A 21,381-nucleotide genomic window follows, 5' to 3' on the forward strand; every position below is an offset into this window, starting at 1 on the left:
ACCTCCTGTGTGTGTCAACATGTTTCGAAGCGTGCTGTTTCTTCTTCAGAACGGGTACACAGATCCCTACCCTACTCACATGAAATGTGTAACAATGTCAACAATGATTAGATGCTCAGTGTAGGCAGATAATAAATGCTATAAAAACGACACAATGGTCTCAATCTGATTTGTGAAAAGGTAATTCCTTAAGTACAATTTGCTGTATTGAAGGCAGTGGTGTCATGAGCCTTAAAAACGATGGGGACCAGGTGCTATTTGCACTATATACCAGGGTACTACCTCGTATTGTCGTCCCCCCTCGCGGCTCCATGGATGGCTCGAATGAAATCCAAAATGGAGACCCTCAAGGGGTGTTTGGCCTAGAAAAGCAAAAAGAACAAAGAAGGCCCTACAAGCCCTACCAACAGCTTTGTTTCCCTCAGAGGGTTCAAACCCCTCACTGGTACCAATGTTGCCAGAAATCCCAACAGCAGAGGCCTTACCGTGGAGCCGCGAGGGGGGACGACAATACGAGATAGTACCCTGGAACTGGAAAAGAACTGAAGCTACTGCCACCTGCTGGGCATGATGGGATTCTGGTGATCTCTGGGTCCTATAGGGCTACTACACTGTCCTGCTATCATTCATCTTTCTACTTTAACAAAAAAGGGTTTGTGAAAGACATGTAAGCTATTTTCCAAAGTACTGGCTTTTAAAAAAAATATATATAAGAGAGAGAGAAGAGGTTTCACTGCCAACAGGTTCTCAAGGAGAAAAACGGCACTCAACAAGGTTTGAAGTTAACTGGAGTAGTTTAATCCACCAACAGATCGGTAAAAAGCGTCGACGTGTTTCGGCACAGAGCCAGTAAAGCCAGTCTACAATTGTCAAATTCTTCAGATTGTACTTTAAAGGGCTAGGAAACCTGTGCATACATATATGTGTTTATAAGTACAATCTGAAGAATTTGACCACTGTAGACTGCCTTATAGGCTGCATAATGTTATTCTCTTAAGTGTTTCTACAGGCCTTCCTGAAGAAAGGCGAACATCTACACTTAAGAGGATATACTATGGAAAAGTGCTCCGGAGTCCTCGCTCGAGGGTGAGACTATTCAGTGCTTGTGATTATCAATGGAGATCCCCTGGGAGAGAGAAAGGTAAAAATTAACTGCTGAAGCTACTATACATCCTACAAAACACACACTACATAATTCCAGAGGAGATTTTTAGGACAATAGACAAAGAGGTATGTACACTGCTGTGGGACGGAGGCCAACCGCGGATATTGCTTCAGACGCTCCACCGCAGCCAATATAACGAGGGGATCGCACTCCCTGACATTAGATAATACTACAGCGAAGCTTGATAGTGAAACTTGATAGTGATTAACGAGTGGGGATACCTGCCCGGAAACCACCCCACATATGCATTGGAACGGTGCCAATTTGAGTCACACACTCACTTGCCCTATCTATATGGGGGTAAGGGTACCACACTTACTGCCGGCAACCCAGAAGACGGTAGAGGCATAGAAGGGAGCGGGGAAACAAATGGGATGTGACAAGAAAATTAAGAGGGAGATACCAATATGGGGAGGCGCACATCTGCCAGAACTAGGGAAATTGAGGGGATTTAAAACATGGGACACGATTGGAATATTCAAACTAGGTGACCTATTAGAGGGGGGTGCCCGGATTATATTGAGTGCTCTGCAACCAGTGTTCCAACTGATCAACAGTCAAAGATATAAATATCTGCAATTGCAACACGCATGGAAGGCAGAGGGATTAGACATAACAAACATACCTGAGTGTGCACCACTGGAGGGAGGACTCCTTCAAGGGGAAATAGCTGAGAAGGCCTTTTCATGGACATATAAGACCCTAACAAACAATGCCACAGACAATTTAAATGGTCTGAGGATCGCTGGGAAACTACACTGGGAGAATTAGAAGATGTGGATTGGGAAGCTGCCATAATGCACCCGAGGGCCATTTAAATTAGGATTGTGCTTAATTCAATTAAAAATCCTCCACAGGGCATATATTGACACATCTTGTCTTCATAAAATGGGAAAGACGGACTTCCCTGAGTTGCTCCGCTGCAGAACGGAAAACGAAACATATATCCACACTCTATGGGACTTCTCCCACATACAACAAGCATTTGCAATGCAATAGGTCTCGCATTTACGGGAGTTTGAGCTATTGGCATTGTAAATGACAATGCCTTTTATTTATGTTTTGGTTTTTAAAACATAAAATAAAAGGCATTGTCATTTACAATGCCACCAGCTTCCTCGCGTAAATGCGAGACCTGTTGTATTTTCAATGCTTGTTAGATGAGCTTCAAAGACTTTTGAATGGAAGCATTAAAAGAAAACCTCTCATTACTGTACCAAAAAATAGGTCCTTTTTCTCACCAGGCACATGGCATGCATGATTAGAAGCTGTGTAGAAATAGCGCTTCGCGGTACTGTGGTAAACACTAATGTACTGGAATCTTTATTTGAATCCCTTTCGGAGCAGTCAGTAAAAGTGGCAAATATAATTGAAAAATTGAGCAGTTAACATGCACCTTTTGGTTTCACTTTTCCAAAATAATCCTACATAAAATCCTACTGAGCAATGTGCTGGGGGTTACTCACTTGGTGCACATGGGGTCTAAGTTTATACTTTTTGACAGGGCTGTTTTAAATTACCAGTCCGGCCCTGGACGTGTTCCAGAGTCGAGTCAATGACAAAGAAGTGGTCCAAATGCTACGTTCAGAAGGGGGAGGGTGTGGCTTAACGGCCAGTGCAGCCGACTTGGGCGCTGAGAGATCCAGGTTTAAGTCTCGTTGTGTGCTCAACATCCTGTGATTCTGGGCAAATCACTTCCCCCTGCCTACGGACAGCGCCTACAGACCCTCACGGGTTATTAGCGGCACTATACAAATCCAAGTATTATATTATAGTATAATTATTAAGAAGAGAAAGAGGCAGCCAAAAGACGAGGATCAAATGTCCAAGCAAAATGGAAAAAGTGGCCTAGAAGTAGACTAGATAAGAGGGGGGGGGGGGGGGGGGAGGAGTGGCCCGAACGCTACTCTTAAAAGCTGATGAAACACAACTAGTAGAAATGGACAAAGTATTGAGGAACTATATGCAGCCGTTCCAGGCGTTCTGAATTTCGGGTACCGACGGGAATCTCTGTACGCAATTACGAGTTTGCAGAATTACTTGGCATAATTCTGCATGGAAAGCATGGAAAGCTGCATGTTTAAAGCTACAGATCACATTTTTAATGAAACTGCACTACAGCAACAGCACCGTCCCTGATATAATATTAATGGCCGCCGAGCAGCACGGTAGCAGCAGAAAGACTTTTAGGCTCTTACGCAACACGTAGCTAAATTAATTATTTGCAGGGAAAGGATCCCATACCCCCGGCAGCCTCCGAGGGATTAGTGAGAGCCAGACTGCGGAGGCGCTCATTAGCGACCCTCAAATGTCAGACACCGGGAGGAAAGAAGAGGCCTGACATGCAAGGAGACACAGCGACACAGAGATCTGGAAGGGAGGGGGCGCGAGAAAGACAGGGACAGCGAGGTACAATGATGGAAGAGGTGGCGACGGAGCGGGCACAGAGAGGGGAGAGGGGAGAGGGCGCGAGGTAGACGGGGACTGCAGGTTAGACAGGGAGGTACAATGATGGAAGAGGTGGCGACTCGAGAAAGGGAGCGGGCACAAGGAGGGGAGAGGGCGCGAGGTAGACGGGGACCACAGGTTAGAGATAGGAAATGATGGAAGGCTCGTGAGAGAGAGGATAGAATGGGGAGAGCGGGAGAGACAAAGAGCAGTAAATTCAGACATAAGCGAAGAGAGAGAGAGAGCAGTAAGTACAGACATAAGCGAAGAGAGAGAGAGCAGTAAATACAGACATAAGGGAAAGGGAATGGGGTCGTAAGAGAGACAGAGACCTAGGAAATGGAGGGGAGCCAGGTAGAGAACAAATGCGTATTACAAAGAAAACAAGACAAGCCCGGCTTCTAAAGTGCTCCGGACGCGAGTGAGTGCCCGCCGCGCGAAAGTGAAAGCAAATTTGTCACAGCGAGACGCGGCGGAGCGTGGCGCGCGCGCTTGGCAGGGGAGCGCATTCCAGGCGGGGGAGCGGACCCTTTGAAGTATGATGCCGAGGGCGCCAGTGGGCTGAAGCGCTTCCCCAAACGGATTGCATGGCGGCACGATGCACATGATTGTGCGCGTGCTCGCCATGCAATCCACTTTTGGGAGCACTTTGAAATGCCCCTCTTACTAGAGTCTCGCATAGCGATTGCGTAAACGCAATAGCTAGGCGAGACCTAAAAATACTGGGTTAGAATAATAAAGGAGCTTAACTAGATCTGGGGACACAACTGCCAAGAGACGCCAAATATGTTCTGTTGGGCATACCCACGGAGATATACGTGCCCAGACATGCCCTTACCCTATGTAACTTAGGACTAGTAGTGGCTAAATGGGATAAAGCCAAACATTGGGGTGCTTCAAATGCCCCAACATTACATGAATGGAAAACAGGGATGGACACGTACATGGGGGCAGAAAAAGTGACGTACAAAACGAGAGGGTGCCCACATTTATTTTTCAATATATGGGGCCCTTGGCTCAGGCACTATGGACTGGAAATGAGTGATATGACGGGCGAATCACAGCCTCCAACTGCAGTCACTGGAAGGGGTGGTGGATAGTATACATGCACCTGCTTGAATCGTGGAAGTTAACGCTCAATAAATATAGCTACTTAATTTGGATAAAGCTAACACTAACCTGTAAGCATGGTACTAGTGATTTGATCCTGTTTACCTATGGGCTTGTGTTACTCTTCATACATGATGTACATTTTCTGTTCTCAAAAAATGAAGCAATAAAAATATCCCCCACCCCCCCCAAAAAAAATAATATCTGCTGGGCTTCTGGTTTCAGCACAACTTTAAAACCAGACAATTTGCTGCTAAGATACTTTAATGGCCAAATGTGAACTGCTAAATTAGAGGAATCAGCTCTAATAACCTGGTTGGAACCCACTATGTCCTCCTAATTTGTTTCTTTAAATACTTCATTTACTTTCTCGAAGGTCCTCTTCAAAGGTTTGTAGAGTCCTATAGGTATTCATTGATAATGATGATGTGCCACATACCTCATGGCCTACTGAATCTAATTGCATTCTTTCCTTATCAACATACCAAAGAGAAAAGAATAGTAGTGGGGCTCTTCTTTACAGCTGCTATGATGATACAAGAGACCTGTATTTGTCTTTAGATGTGGTGAAGCAGTTTTCCCAGATGAAGGTATAAGGAATAGCAACTTACCAGTAATATAGTTCTCATTCAGTGGACTCTCCCTTCAATCCTTAAGCACCAAATTGTGCTGCCCATGCACAGGATCATAGAACACTTTTAACAAGATCAATATTTTTCACTTTTCATTAGAAAAGTTACATTTTCTCATTTCAAACTTCCTTTAACAGCCTACCTAAATGTTCTGTTTAACCAAATTTCAAAAAGGCAGCCAATTTAAAAGTGAAATAATAGAGAAAGGATGTGGCGATATCGCAGAGCTGCCAACATTGGAAATGGGGAACTAGGTTTGAGTCCCGGCATAAGCTCAACATCCTGTGATTACGGGCCCGATTTCAATTTCAGCAGACGGGTTACTCGGTCACAATGGTGACAGATATCCTGTCTGCCGAAATATAAATCTAATATTTATCCTAGGGGATTTATATTTCGGCAGACGGGATATCCATCACTGATATGATGGAGTAACCCTTCCGCTGAAATGTAAATCAGGCCCTTAATCTCCCGGTTCCGAATCTTTTTTTATCTGACCTTGTGCTCATGAAAAGCACTCCGATGCTCTTGGGCGGTGTTTGCGCTATCAAAGACTGCAAAAATAAATAAATAACTAACTCAGGTGCAACAAAACTTCTTTCACAAACCTTTCTTTAAGTTAAACAAAGGGCAAAAGCTTGGACAATGTAGCCAAATAGGACCCCCCCCCCCCCCCACAAGGCTGGAAAACTGACACTGCAGACTTGAGGAATCCCAATCCATCGGTATCTCATATTGCCTTATCAATGAAAGGTTCTCCAAGTCCTTTTTTAACTGAGACACAGCATACTGCTATGGGAGCCATTGCAACCATTATTCTTTCAACCGGATTGAGATATCCATTTTATTTCAATCAAGATTTCCGTCAAGGAGACCTACGATTACAGATAAGTAACTTAGAGCCTAATTTAAAGTTTGGAAGGCGGAGTAATGTCCATCAGCACGCCTGTGTATATCGCTCCATCACCTTGATGGCAATTCCATCCCCTAAATCTAGAGATGTTTGCCAGCCCCATAGGCATCTCTAAACATTGGCAGGAACTGCGGTTAAGGCGGCTCCCGTCAATGTTGTAAAAATTTTACAGTCAAATAGGACGGCCACTCATCAAATGTTTATAAAGTGTGAATTTGTTTTTGAAAAACATGGGGTGGGAGTCATTATTATTTTTCCTACTGTCCCTCGTGGACAACAAAAAAAAAAGACTTTAGATTAGTCGGTCTATATTGGGTGAACCGTTGGATGGCTCACCTCTGAAGGCCCATAATGTGTTAGGCTGTTGGAGGAGTAGAGTATGCTCTATAGTCTACTTCTTTCAGTCCACCCGCCTCTAAACTCAGCGGAGCCGTGAGTTTGGCGGAGCAGGTAACCCATCTCCATTGTGTTGAAGTGCCCTCTCCGTAAAACTTAAAATCAGTGCATAATTCTTTCCTTCAGGGGATCTTTGCTGATAATCAAAAGTACTGAAAAGAGTACCATACCCATCAATACTAGAATCGGCAGGAAAAAAAGTAAAATGATTGTCTTAAAACAAGGTTCCATCGATCAGGTCTGCTATACCTGGACATCTGCTCTAGAATCTAAGCCAATGTTTGAACGTAGGAACAAACCTCAGGTAGCTGATTTACAAATCTCCCCAGTGGGGATATTCCCCACTAGTGTGGTATTTGCCGCTTTACCTCTAGCTGAAATACCTTCTGGTCTACCAAGAAAAGTCTAATTAACCTACCGATAAAATACCAGGATGCTAAAGTCTATATATCTAGGGATAGACCCTTTTAAAGTAGCCTGAACCTGTCTTCATGGGACCATAGTTGACTTTCCTCGCATATTTAGTTTTGTCTAAATAACCTTTCAGAATTCTCATGGCATTTAGCGTATGGAGAGATCTTGAGCCAAAGAGGCCGGATTCTAAACAAAAGTAGATGATGTAGAAACTCCAGGGGTGTCCACATGACTACTTTTTCTTATGGACCAACATATATGCTTTATGGGAAGAAAAAGATTGTATTTCACTAACCATCTATGCGGATGCAACAACAAGAAGAGCCTCTTTCCATGATAGATTCTGGTATTGGCATAAATGGAGCACCCATGACCCTTTATAGAACAATGTTCAATTGCCAACGAGGGAAGGTCTTGATGGGTGAAAATACCAATTTACCTCTAAAAAGTCCTTATTGACTGGGATATTAAAAGAAAGATAGGTGAAGGACATTTTCTATAATTAGTAATAGATATGAGATGTATCTTTGTGAATTGGAAATGCAGCCTGATCTGGTCACATAAAGAAAGTAAGTGAGTAGCTCTGCTTCTTGAATGGGATTTATGTTCTTCTGAACATACCAAATGCAAAATCTCTTCCATTTAAAGACATAAAAAGCTACTGCGGATGGGCATTTGGCTTCTTTTAGATTGTGTTTATAGTCCTGTGGAATTTTCAAATGTCCTTAAATTTTGACTATCAAACCCAGATCTCCTCTAGATTTGTGCCCTGTCAATCCTCTTCATCTGATCTCTCAAGTTCTTAGGACAACCCTAAACGAGTTAGGCAATTTCTCTATTTCACAAAGACAGGTCTTCTCCGCATGAAACAGGCCTAGGAATATCTTCTCCTAAAAAAGCATCAGCTAACATTTCCACCCTCAGTAACTTCTTTACTTCTACTTCCATACAGAGGCAAAAAGGAAAATTCTCCACCCAACCTTACGATATTGAGATGGTGCATGACTGAGTGGCAATTCTCTTCCTTATCGGAGGTTTGCCATATCGTTGCCTTTGGCTCCTACTGCATGTGTAGCCTCAGTTGTACCTGGACTGTCATGGGAGATAATAGAAGAACTCATTCATCCATGCCTTCTTAAAACAGCTACTCCTGCCAGCTGGAGGAACCCACCTTTGGATGCATCTATTGCCTCATCGACGATTGCTTGCTTGACTTCAAGAGTAAGGTCAATTAGTAGCCGGATGTCATGCCACATATGGCACTCATAATGGCCCACGATTGCTAAGGCATTCGCGATCTTGACTGATTATGTCTCCATCAAACTAACCTTACGTCCCAAGTTATCTATCCGCCAGCTGTCTCTGTCTGGAGGGCTGATGATGGCGTGATTGGATTCTTAGATCTGTGCTGGGCTGCAGACATAATTACTGAATCTGGCTTCAGATGGCCCATAAGGCAGGCTGGGGCCCAATACATATTTTCCAAAAGAGTAACCACAGCTGGGCCCGTGGATGGCATCTTCATCAATTTCAGGCATTCTGACCGTACAAAATGCAGTAGGAGTATGGACCTTGTGACTGTGCTGGACTGTTCTCTAAAGTCAGGAAAAAAGTTTGGCTGCTGAACCGAATCTCTTAGCCGCCCTCCCCGTCAGAGTATGTCGTCCGAATGAGATTCTCGTTGAAAGGGTCGTCTTTCAACCTCCTTCGGTATGATATAGTCTTCCCATTCATCACTATCTTCAGGGTCTCCTTGCGCAAGTTCATCACCATCTTCCAAATCTGAATAGTTAGAATCCGAAGAGCTTTCACCAAAGTCCCCTCGTCAAATTAAGGGATGTAACGCACATCCAGCAGCCTAGTACTGTATGCTGCCTCAGACAAGATGTCCTGGTCACTGAGATCACCCCCCAACTTAGAGTCCAGAATCTGGGTGAGTAGACTTGCGATCACCTTTGTGGGACTAGTATTGAAAAGGCTGTTGTCAATAGTATCACCAAAGGGGCTGACGTCAATGAGGTAAGTAGACATTATATCTGGTTTGCCATTGACGGTGAAAGATAGGCCACAGTCGACGGTGGAAGGATAGACATCTTTGGGGTAACTGTCAATGGTGTACTGTTGTCGATGATGGCCATGCCTCCGAAGGAGCTGTCACCGTCAGCGTGGACTTAGTTGCTGATGCGGTCGTAGCTGACAAAGATCTCTTCACAACCATTAACGACGTTTGTCCAATAGATCTCAATGGGAATGTCACTGGCGAGGTTGTTTTGTTTCCTCGTTGTCAAGGATGGTGGACACCATTGGTGAGATGGCAGTTCAGTCAGGGCATCAAGGGAGCTAGCTGTATAGCCACACAGTCGTTTGCCAATGTTGGTGTTTGCTCTTCCTGGAGTGTTTTCCTGCGAAAACTCCAATTTATTCCTGTGAGGAGGTAGCTGCAGGAGCTTTAGGTTGTAAGTCCTCTGGAAAAGAACAGTAATGCAGAGGAACAAATACATATACAAGTCTCCAGGGAGAAAACAAATTAATCCCTATCAATGAGTCATCAATCTCTACACTTATTTAATTTATATCAAACCGATACACACTACAAAAAATTGTTATTCAGGCATATATTTATCTTTGTATATTACTGAACATGCACAAAAATACATACAAAACATATACATAAATATGGACAATATACAATTCACCAGTCCTTCCTACCCTTTGCTTTGGTCTACTGCTGCTACAAATATACAAAAAAACATTATTTAACAACAGCAATCCGAGATACTGTAAGGTAGTCTACTGCACCTTCAAGGGAATTAATCCCCCCCCCCACTTGTTACATAAGGAGCAAAATCACAGTCTTTATGAATAAATCATTCTGTCTAGCTACTCCGTGATAAAAGGTTGACGCATTTCGGCCCATTCATTCGGACCTCATCAGGACAGGGGAGACAAGAAATGGCAATATCTAGGTCCTAATCAATGGAGCGCTCTTCCCAGCATAATTCTAGGGTCCATCTCTTTCTTAGATATGTACTGCATGACAAACATAAGGGGGCCTCTTCCGTGTAGTCACTGGCCAAGTATACATCAGTAATGGGGCCCCTGCTATTTATACTGAAGAAGTCCGTTTCAGTATAGCGTGAATCCTTTTAAACGGATTTCACCAATCTATAGGTCGTCTGAATAATTGCTCGAAACAAATATTCACTAACACGGTATGTGTCGGTGTCCCTCGCGCTTTCAGTTGCGTCCTCCAGCTCTAAATGTGTTAAGTCCAGCTCTGGAAACTCCAAGTTTCTTTTTTATGATGCTTTTTTCTAGGTGGAAGAATTTTCAGAGAATCATCCCCGACAAGGGGCTATCCCACTTTTCATTCAATAAATACAGTTTAAACCTTCTCTCCCTATCCTTCAGTCTTAGAAAGAAAGGTTTTACAAATGGCACAAAATGTAGCTTAGTGCACTGGGTAAAGGCAATTAAAAAACTGCTCATTTGGGTCGTCTGTATGGATATTTTTCTGTCCATGGGTAGAGCATGATTTGGAAAGAGATTTTTTCTGTCAGTCATGATGACAGCTGGTAACAAAGGAGCAGTTTCCCTGGTCCAGAACAGAACAAAATGACCACAAGAACAATTTATCGTACTGCGAAAACTAAAGATTGGGGCTGGTTCCATTGCAGAGTTGACCAGGAAAACAACAAGATGGCTTCACTGAGAGATTAGAGCAGAGCACTTTTCGGGGACTGTCCAACACATGACTTGCGGTAGAAATCTGAGCTACTGTGGCCTCTAGAGGGAGTAGGAGAGCTAAGCAGTTCCACCTCTTTGGCTGTAGTTTGGGTTGTTTCAAATGAGGTGGGTGTGCTACTTAACTACTGTTGTTGAGGTACATGGCCATTTTGACACTCTTTACTGATAGTTAGCAGGGATTCCCAGACTGACAACAGGGAGGGATTCAAGCATGTGCATATAAAAGAACCAATGCTGGAGAAACAGGGGTTTGGAAAGGCTTGAAGAAACATTTTAAAAAGAGAGAACTCAGTGCTTCAGGATCCTAGGCGTCAGAATAAAGAACTGGCACTGATATCACATGATGGACACTAGTGGAATATACTTCTTTTAAGGATTAGTGTCAGTTTTCTAGCTTTAATGGAGTTCAGCCTACCTGGCAACAACGCCCATTTTGAGTGCAGTTTTCTGTTAAGAAAGATTTGTGAGAGAGTTTTTGCTATCTCTTATCTTAAACAAATGACAATTGTAAAGTGTAATTGGCTTTTTATTTCTAAAGAAACCGTGAAATTCAGCTAAAATAGACTTCTAATACACTGCCAAAAAGTTTTTATTTCAAACTAAGGCTTTTCTAAAAAGAAATACTTATTGTTAAACATTTCTATAAGTGCTCCTGGATCTACGTGTAGGAAGAACTTTTCAATAGAGATGCCGTGAATAAGAAACGCTTACTCACTTGTAGTCCTAGGTCTGAATCATAGGAATCTTCATTGAAGTCATAAAAATTTGAATATTGCCCTGCAGCATGCAGGGACCACTGAACACTTCATATCAAAAATGTATCTGTATATCATTAACATGTCCTGCTCCAAAGGAGCATTATAAGCAAGAGTTTCTGAATGTTAGACTATATGCAATACTAAATATTACACTGCAGCACCTGTAACACAAACAACATGTCTAAGTAATAAGGAAAAGTGTGGTCTGATAGGCTTACATTATAGGAATTAAAAAAGATTAGGGACCCTTAAATGCTCAGGAGTTGCCACAACCTTTCATAACCTGTATTGGCAGAATCATTTTTTCAGGGTTGAATGACTGGGATCTTTGAACACACTGGTTATTTTCACCGCTTAACCCTGGTTAATGGTACTTATACTACCTGGACAGGAAGTTTCCTTTCTCTTCCTTTGAAAAAACATTTGTAAAAGATGTTTCTAGTCGGTTTTGCGTATGTCAGTGACAGTATGTAGTTGCCTGACAAAAATGAAAATGAATGTAACTTTTGCCAATTTAGGTTTTTATTGGCTGCAAAGATGCTTATTTATATTTTCAAGCGAGTTATTTTTACTGTACTACCATCAATCTGGCAGTAGTAGACTTAATGGAGGGTAGACATAGAACTAATAACATTTTCTTAACTTAAACCAAGGTTAAATATGTTATTTATCTAGTTATGCCTTTAAAAAAATTTCACTAGAATTAAATTAGATCATATTAAAATCTGTAATCTATATCTCCTGTTATAACATCTCATGCTGGAAAAACGCTGAAAAAGTCAGAGTCTCGCAGGACCATACGGATAGCACCTTAAATTAATCTCACTCATTCAGTTCTGCATTATGGACAACAATAACCACAAATAACTCTACAACGAATGTCTACTGAACAGCGTGAATTGAAATATATGAAAAGAAAGGACAACCCTATGCATCTTACCGCCCACTTTAATCCAAACATGTTCAGGTAAAGTCTTATTCCTACCGCCCAATGTCTGCTTTGTTGATTCAATTTCTTGCTGATAACAAAAAGAAAATGTTCTGGGCAATGCTAGATCTGGATGCTTCGCAGCTTCTAAAACTGGGCATGAATTCCCAGAAATCTGGAACAGACTACCAGATGAATTAGTCTGAAATGAAAATGAAGGGAGGACAGATATTTGGGCAAAGCCACAATATTAAGTTACTATATGTATATAAATGACACTATATCATTGCCAAAATGAAATTAGTGTAGATATTTAAAGAAACTGTATCAGAAATGTATCATAAAAACATATCCACAACTACACGTCACCAAGGAGTGTCCTCAACAAATTATTAGGCTTTGAATGATTTCCTTGCTAGACGGCATGATCCAAAAAAACACTGACAAACATCAAGGAGCCCTCAGACTTTCTTATAGGGCACAATCCTTTTGCATTTCTGAGTCTTCTCATAAGCAGGCTAAGGGCCTTATTACGAGTCTGGCAGTCCATGGACCGCCAGACTCACAGGGGTGCAGCAGTGGTGGTCCAGCCACTGCCGCACTGGCGGTCCGACCGCCGCATTAGAAGTTTCTCGGTCGGACCACCATTTGACCACTGCAACCACAAGGGAACCGCATTCCCTGGTGGTAGCGCGGCGGTCAAGGTCTCAAAATATGCTGTTGGTGCTGCTGTGGTAGCGCCATGCATATTTTGAGTTTCCTGACCGCCAACCTTACATGGCGGTTAGCATCGCCAAGTAAAAGTTGGCGGTGGGTAAACGAAGGGGGCCCTAGAGGGCCCCATTGTCCCATGCAGGTAGGGGCATGCAGGGCGCACATATTTCACTTTTAAATACTTGAGTTCAGGATTTGCGCTTCACAAGCATCTCTTATGTTTGACGTAATAGACTAAAGTTGCTACATCTATAATAAAAATCTAGGCCACGTTTAAGGTTTACATGATACTGACCTGCTTCTTAGATCGCTAATGGCATTGTCTGGAGAGGGGCAAGCAATATGGTTTGTGTGTTTATATTTAAAAACTATAACTTTTAATAAATATTGGTCTATGCAGTGATATAATCTGGACTGCTAATGTGAAATGGTTTCACACGTTAAAGAAATACACTTTTTTGAATTTTGTAGAGACTGTATCATATTTTCACAATAGGTCTGTCACACGATATACATGTAGGGGCGTAGCTTCAGGGTGCGCTTGGGGTGTGAAACACCAAATGCATTCTTAGCCTCTTAGTTTGGTATGAGGGCCCAGAGTAAGACTTGCTATGCTTTGTCAGTTTTTCTTGCGTTATCATTACACTAAGAGCTTTTATCTAGTTCATTTTTTTTAGCAGAAACTTATTTGTATATAGTAATTGTTTTACCAAAACAAAATAGTAAACCTGCACCCATTAGAAATACATCTGGAATAGGAGCAAATATACTACTTTTTGGAATTTACAATATTGGCAGTAGTAGGATTGGAAAACTGCATGAGTCTCGATTTCCAGGCATACTACTGGCATTCAAACAGGCAAAACATGATGGGACGAATGCTTGCAAATAGTCTAACCAGTGGCAATCGCTCGTGGCAGCATTCCAACACTGTTTTATGCTCAGTGTGCCACTCTAGAAAGAGACCCCCCAACCTAATGCAAATCAGTACTGACCCTTTTCCTCATGAAAACAGTCTACCCTGAACCATGGCCATCTAACCCCTCCACCCTGCAGTCTACTGCAATTTCTTTTTCTGGCAGAATACAACAACTCTGATTACCAACAGGAAAACTGAATTGCAGCATTTTGCTCAGAAAGGTGAAAAAGTATGAAGCACTCACTAGCAGTTTGCTTCAGAAAGGAAGTTCTTTGTCACCGTAATACATTTACTGACTTTGTAAACGGTTATTCACATTCTATGTCAGGACCTGAGGCGAGGATTATGCTCCAAACACTCTTCGCTTTATTATAGCAGACCTTAATAACAACATCTGCTTTAATCTTTTTTCGAAAAAAAGAAGCAAAGAAAACCACATCTTTAACCTTTTTGAAAAAAAAGAAACACAATTAAACTAAAAGTCCCATGAGACCTTGGGAGAAGGCTCCCATTATGGCCAATAGCAACATGCTTGTAGTCCACAGGTGCAGCCAATCCAAGACCTGATTGCATACATAGTCCTTCCTCGCCTATGTTCACCCTCTTTCTTCGCTGCTCGCAGCCCGAAGATGAGTTGTTTTTAGGTCTCGCTGAGACATTTTGTAAGTGGGCTTTCAAAAGTGCTACCCACATGGTTTTGCTGGTCTAGGGCTTGAGTGCACGATGGCGTGCACGTGCACAGCTGCTCCTTGCATTCCCCCCTCCCTTCTCACCCAGCCCTTTGATGCTCTGCTCGATTACTTTCAATTTCGCCGCTTTGACCCTTGCATTCCCCCCTCCCTTCTCACCCAGCCCTTTGATGCTCTGCTCGATTACTTTCACTTTCGCCGCTTTGACCCTTGCTTTCCCCCCTCCCTTCTCACCCAGCCCTTTGATGCTCTGCTCGATTCCTTTTCACTGTCCTTAAATCCCTTTGTAAGTCCATCTTGTTTGGGTCACCTTTGCTTCATTAGACCCATCTTTCCCGACTAGGAACAGGTTATTTTTGTCCACTCCCTTTAATTTACTTTAATAATAAACTCTCGCCTTAAGTGAAGCAATTGACTTTTAAATGTCGTCGTAATCTTACAGCCTTGTTCTCAAACAAGAAAACTCCTCTCCTTCCACACGTTTCCCATTCGGCCATCTTTTCTTCTGCAGTAGTTGATAACATTGTGGCCATGTTTTAACCAAAGCATCAGGTTTCTGCAATTTTGTAACGACGTGGTGATGCACATACTTTCTGTATGTTGTACATTCCGCTGCCCCTAATGTGTCCGAGGTTTGTGAGCTGTGATGCATGCTAGCGCGATCCCACGCCTTGCGCCTTTTCAGCCCTCCTAAAATATACCATCCTCACTCTCCAGGTTAGAATTCGGCACTTCAAAAACAAACGTGTAGCAATGATCTTCTATAAATAATGCTATAATGGCAGCGCTTCTATGCATTCCATCGTAAATGTTCTGTGGAAAGTATTTTTATTTTATCATTTTGCAGTGGTTCCGGTAGGTCGGCAGTCATTGATTCCTTGTTTGTGTACCTTTGCCCAGGGGCGTTTCTTCAATTGGTGCAGCAGGTGCAGTGGCACCAGGGCCCACGAACGCTGATAATTCGTGTATTTAATATAACTGTAGCATATTGAGGAGGTTGGGGGGTCATTTACTTACTTGCCCTGGGGTCCATGACACTGAATAGGCTGGTGTTTCGCCACGTAAATTTCATTGGTCAGTGTTTAGCATTCGAGGTTGTACTCCTGAGTGACGTGACATAGAATGTAAGATTGATTGTGCCAGGGCATGAAAAGGAAATGCTGCTCAGGGCGCCAATTGTGTAAGGCGTCTAGACCTCACATATGCTCTTCCCTCTATGTTTTTCTCTCTGGTCTCACATGTGCTATTCCCTCTGTATTTTCACTCTGCCCTCACATGTGCTTTTCCCTCTCTATTTTTCTCTCTTTCCTCACACATGCTATTCCCTCTGTATTTGTCTCTCTTCCCTCACATGTACTCTTCCCTCTGCATTTTTTCTCTATGCTCTCACATGTGCTCTTCGCTCTGTATTTTTTTCTCTGCCCTCGCATGTGTTCTTCTCTCTATATTTTTCTCCCTGCTCTCTTCCCTCTATGTTTTTATCTCCGGTCTAACATGCGCCCTACCCTCTGTATTTTTTTCGCTTTGCTCTCACATGAGCTCTTCCCTCTCTATTTTTCTCTCCTCCCTCACATGGACTCTTCCCTCTGTATTTTTCTCTCTGCCCTCACGTGCTTTTCCCTCTGTATTTTTCTCTCTGCCCTCACATACTCTTCCCTGTATGTTTTCCTCTTTGCCCTCAAGTGCACTCTTCCCTCTGATCACATGCATACACAACTATGCACACATACAAACACACACATGCATTTACACACACATATGAACATATACAAACACACACAGACATGCATAAACATATGCATATACATGCACACCAACACACCAACCCCACATACACATATAAACAAGCACGCACACCAACATACTCAAACACATATACATACACACAAACATGCATACACAGACATAGGTATACACACAAACATATGTGTACACATCCATGAAGACAAATGAACACAATGACACACCCATACTTGCACACCAACACACACATGCATACACAAACATATACACATACAAACACACACACATGCATACACACACAGATATATACATATAGACACACACACGCATCTCCCGTACTGTCTCAGGGGAAGAGTCGGTGTCAGCTGTCTCCTAGAGGGAGATCTCGCATGAGACAGTAAGACTCAGAGACATGTGGCGGTGGGGAGAGACAGACATGCCTCCCTTTAATTGTGTTGTTGCAAGATGGGGACTATCTTCTGCCACTGGTGCATTCAGATAAGCGGCAGGAAGTTCGTCGGACACATGCACTGGTTTCAATTTCGAGAAAGTGGGGTGAACGTTTCACAGATCGGGAGTGTGTGTCAACACGTGTTTCTTCTTCACGGCAAGGCCAATCAGTACGTTTTGTTTAACCGTGTGGTCATGAATCCTTTAATTGCATAAGTGAGCGGGTATGGATGTAAACAAAAATGTAACACTAATACCACATTTTCTGTCACTCTTGTGAACAGGTTTGCTGTGAATGTATGAATGAGAATGGCGTTTTAGAATATGTTGCATGGAAAAGGGTCAACATGGTGTATACGTGTTATTGGGTGTTTTTTTTTTTTTTTTTTTTTATTGCATGGTTAACGTCATGATATACCGGATTCGGATGCTTCATTGCAGATCAGTTGTTTGGCCCGTGGTTATTTACGAGTTTGGAAAATACTTTTGTATTGTTTCGATTCTTTTTGTCTCTGCCCTATCTATTGGCTGCGTCCTTACTCTCTCCCATCTTCTCTCTCCACCTCTTTGCTACATGTTCTCTCGTAATGTTTTCATTTTCCCCAACTCTCCTCTTTACTCTCTCTAATTCTTGTTTTGCTCCTTTTCTGTCTCTGTCCCTTCTCTCCTCTTTCTCTCCCCACCTGTCCCTTCTCTAACCCCAATCCTCTTCCTCTGCCCGCCCCCCCCCATCCCTCTCTCTCGCAGTACTGCAGCATAGGCAGCACCAGGTCTCTGATGCCTTCTCAGTGTTGGCCCTGGGGGTGGAGGAGGTAAGTCAGCCCCCCAAGTGAATCCCATTATCAACAGATAGTGAACCTCTATTTACCAACAAGTACGGAGCAGTCTCGGGTGACGGCTGATTCGAACAGTGATCTGCTCTCGGCCCCGGCAGTGCCTGTGGGGTGGGGGCGTTACATTACAGTAGGAGAGGAAGTAAAAGTGATATCCTCCCCTCCCCCCCACTCCACCACTGTCTCTCCTCACCCTCCACCTCTCTCTCTCCTCCACTTCTGATTCCCTTCCAACTCGGTCTCTCCTTACCCTCCACCTCGGTCTCTCCTTACCCTCCACCTCGGTCTCCCCTCACCCTCCACCTCGGTCTCTCCTCACTCTCCACCTTGGTCTCTCCTCACCCTCCACCTCCGTCTCTCCTCACCCTCCACCTCCGTCTCTCCTCACCCTCCAACTGTTTCTCCTCACCCTCCATGTGTCTCTCCTCACCCTCCACCTAACCCTCCTCACCCTCCACCTAACCCTCCTCACCCTCCACGTGTCTCTCCTCACCCTCCACGTGTCTCTCCTCACCCTCCACACGTCTCTCTCCTCACCCTCCACCTCACCCTCCACACGTGTCTCTCCTCACCCTCCGTGTCTCTCCTCACCCTCCATGTCTCTCCTACCCTCCATGTCTCTCCTACCCTTCACGTCTCTCCTCACCCTCCACGTGTCGCTCCTCACACTCCACGTGTCCCTCCTCACCCTCCATGTCTCTCCTCACCCTCCATGTCTCTCCTCACCCTCCACGTGTCTCTCCTCACCCTCCACACGTGTCTTTCCTCACCCTCCACACGTGTCTCTCCTCACCCTCCACACGTGTCTCTCCTCTCCCTTCACACGTGTCTCTCCTCACCCTCCACACGTGTCTCCTCACCCTTCGCCTCACCCTCCACATGTGTCTCCTCCTCACCCTCCACATGTGTCTCCTCCTCACCCTCCACGGGTGTCTCCTCCTCACCCTCCACACGTGTCTCTCCTCACCCTCCACACGTGTCTCTCCTGACCCTACACGTGTCTCTCCTCACCCTCCACGTGTCTCTCCCCACCCTCCACGTGTCTCTCCCCACCCTCCACGTGTCTCTCCCCACCCTCCACGTGTCTCTGCTGCACGCCTCACACTGCTGCACGCCACACTGCTGCACGCCTCACTGCTGCACGCCTCACACTGCTGCACGCCACACACTGCTGCATGCCACACACTGCTGCACGCCTCACTGCTGCACGCCACACACTGCTGCACGTCGCACACTGCAGCACGCCACACACTGCTGCACGCCACACACTGCTGCACGCCACACACTGCTACACGAAACATTGCTGCACGGCACACACTGATGCAACCGGCACACTGCTGCACGCCACACACTGCTGCATTACTCACTGCTGCATGCTGCACGACACTGCTGCACGCCGCACACTGCTGCACGCCACAGTGCTGCATGCCTCACACTGCTACACGAAACACTGCTGCACGCCGCACACTGCTGCACGCAGCACACTGCTGCACGCCGCACACTGCTGCACGCCGCTGTATGTCACAGTGCTGCATGCCTCACACTGCTATACGAAACACTGCTGCACGCCGCACACTGCTGCACGCCGCACACTGCTGCATGCCGCACACTGCTGCACGCCTCACACTGCTGCATGCCGCACACTACTGCACGCGGCACACTGCTGCACTCCACACACTGCTTTTATGCGAGTTTATGCTACTGACATTGTAAATGACAATGCCTTTTATTTGTTTTAAAACCAAAACATAAATAAAAGGCATTGTAATTTTACAATGCCAATAGCTCAAACTCTTATAAATGCGAGACCTATTGCATTGCAAATGCTTGTTTCTCTTCTTCCTGCTCGTTTATTTGGGTTTGTTTAGAGCATTGATTGTGGCCTAGTAGTATTTTTTTAGGCATTGTGTGGTTAGTGGGAATCTTTTACGATTCCACTCGGGCCGCGGGAGCGTCCTTCTGCTCCTTTCGCGGCCGTTGATTGAAGTACCGCGCCACGGTCCGTCGCCCGCCGGAAGGTGCTGTGGCTCCGACGACTTCAGCTCCAGACGCGCGATTCCTGTCAGTGCTGAAACTGACAGGATCGGACGCGTGGCGGGTGCTCTGCCTGCCGGAGCCTTCCCTTACACCTGGAGAGTGACGCCCCGTTTCGGGGACAGTACTATTCATCTCCTTGGCTCTTTCAGAGCAGTCGCCCTACGATCTTTCCAGGGTTGGTATTATTGAGTTTTTGGGAGCTCCTAGGGTCCGTACTCACTACCTGAGGAAACACAGCACTGCTGTTCTATGGGAACACGCTCCCAGGCAGTTGTATATACTACCCCAATATATATATTTGTTTAGCACCAAGGGCGAGTGTTCCCGGGGCACAGACCCTTTAATTGGTGTGGCACTGCCCTCCCCAAACCTTTGACTGTCCCCACAGTCCCATTACAGCAGCCACAGTCTGCCCCATAATCCCTGTTGCTGGGAAACTTGATTCCAATTGTAATGTTTGTCTTTGAGGGTAGCACATTTAATTCCTTCTCATGGAGCCCACAGATGACACGTATAAAGACCCCCTGTGATAACTCCCATGGGATGATGAGTTTTATAGTGCTGTTGACACCTCCGTTTATAAGGCTTTAGATGAAGCGATAGGCCCTATGGAGGAGCGCCTCACGAACCTAATTGCGCACAAATGCACCAAGAGACCACAAGCTCCTCTTGAGGGCCCAAGTCCCTTCCCACTACCAAACCCAGCCCCATTGGATGCAGACCTTGAGCCACCAAAGCGCCCGAGAAGAAGGGGTAGATTTGGATGCCTTTGAGCGATCAAAACACCTTTATGGCAAAGAACCCCCCACCACCGCCAGTCTCAGATCTACAGTTAGAGCCCCCCCAGCATTCCCAGGAAGATGACCTTCCCTCTGACGAGGTGGCAAGCTCCTCTAGGCCATGGGGCCCTCCTCCCCCCCCCCGGCCCAGTGAGGTTCCTTTGGCCCCAGCCCAGTCAGACATGCTAGACCTGGACCAGATCCTCCACCCTCGGTCTGCTGATGGGGTCTCCTGTGACAAGGTAGCGCAGTATGTTACCGCCTGCCTACGCAAACCCTTAGAAACTGAAGCGCGCAGCTGCCTGAAAGCAGAATGTCCCAGACCCAGCTTCGAGGGGAAGGTGCCCAATCGCCTGAGATCGACCCCAAAATGGTGACATTTCTGACAAAATGTATGAATGATCCTAAAAAAAAAAAGGAATCGACCGCTCCTGGCGGGCTTGCCAGAATAAGCTACTAGACGAAGTAGGCCCTTTAACAAAGATATGGTGGAAGATGCCAAGGCCATGGGTTCAGTGATTTCCCAGACACGCTTTTGGGATGGGCGCAAAGGGCAGTCATCTTTTTGGGTAATGCTAACAGTGCCCTATCCACTGAATGCAGGCGGTCCCTCCTAATAAAGGTGGACCCCACACGTGGGGACCTGGCCGTATCTGAGGCAGGGGCAGTGGCCCAAAGGGGTCTCTTTTGAGACCCTTTTGTTAAA

The 21,381-nt window shown here is 45.0% G+C and overlaps 1 protein-coding gene across 2 annotated transcripts in view; it reads right to left on the reverse strand.

The window, feature by feature from the left end:
* Positions 1-21,381, reverse strand: part of TCFL5 (transcription factor like 5) — an 818,878-nt gene that overhangs the window by 576,186 nt on the left and 221,311 nt on the right. The window contains exon 3 of one of the 2 annotated variants that reach the window (XM_085619728.1): positions 12,569-12,713. In XM_085619728.1, coding sequence (XP_085475854.1) covers positions 12,569-12,713 — 145 coding nt within the window. Of the gene's footprint in view, positions 1-12,523; positions 12,714-21,381 lie in introns of both variants that reach the window. The other variant, XM_085619727.1, reaches the window with a different exon arrangement.

The sequence above is a fragment of the Triturus cristatus genome, chromosome 7 (assembly GCF_964204655.1).
Source record: "Triturus cristatus chromosome 7, aTriCri1.1, whole genome shotgun sequence".
Taxonomy (NCBI): Eukaryota; Metazoa; Chordata; class Amphibia; order Caudata; family Salamandridae; genus Triturus; species Triturus cristatus.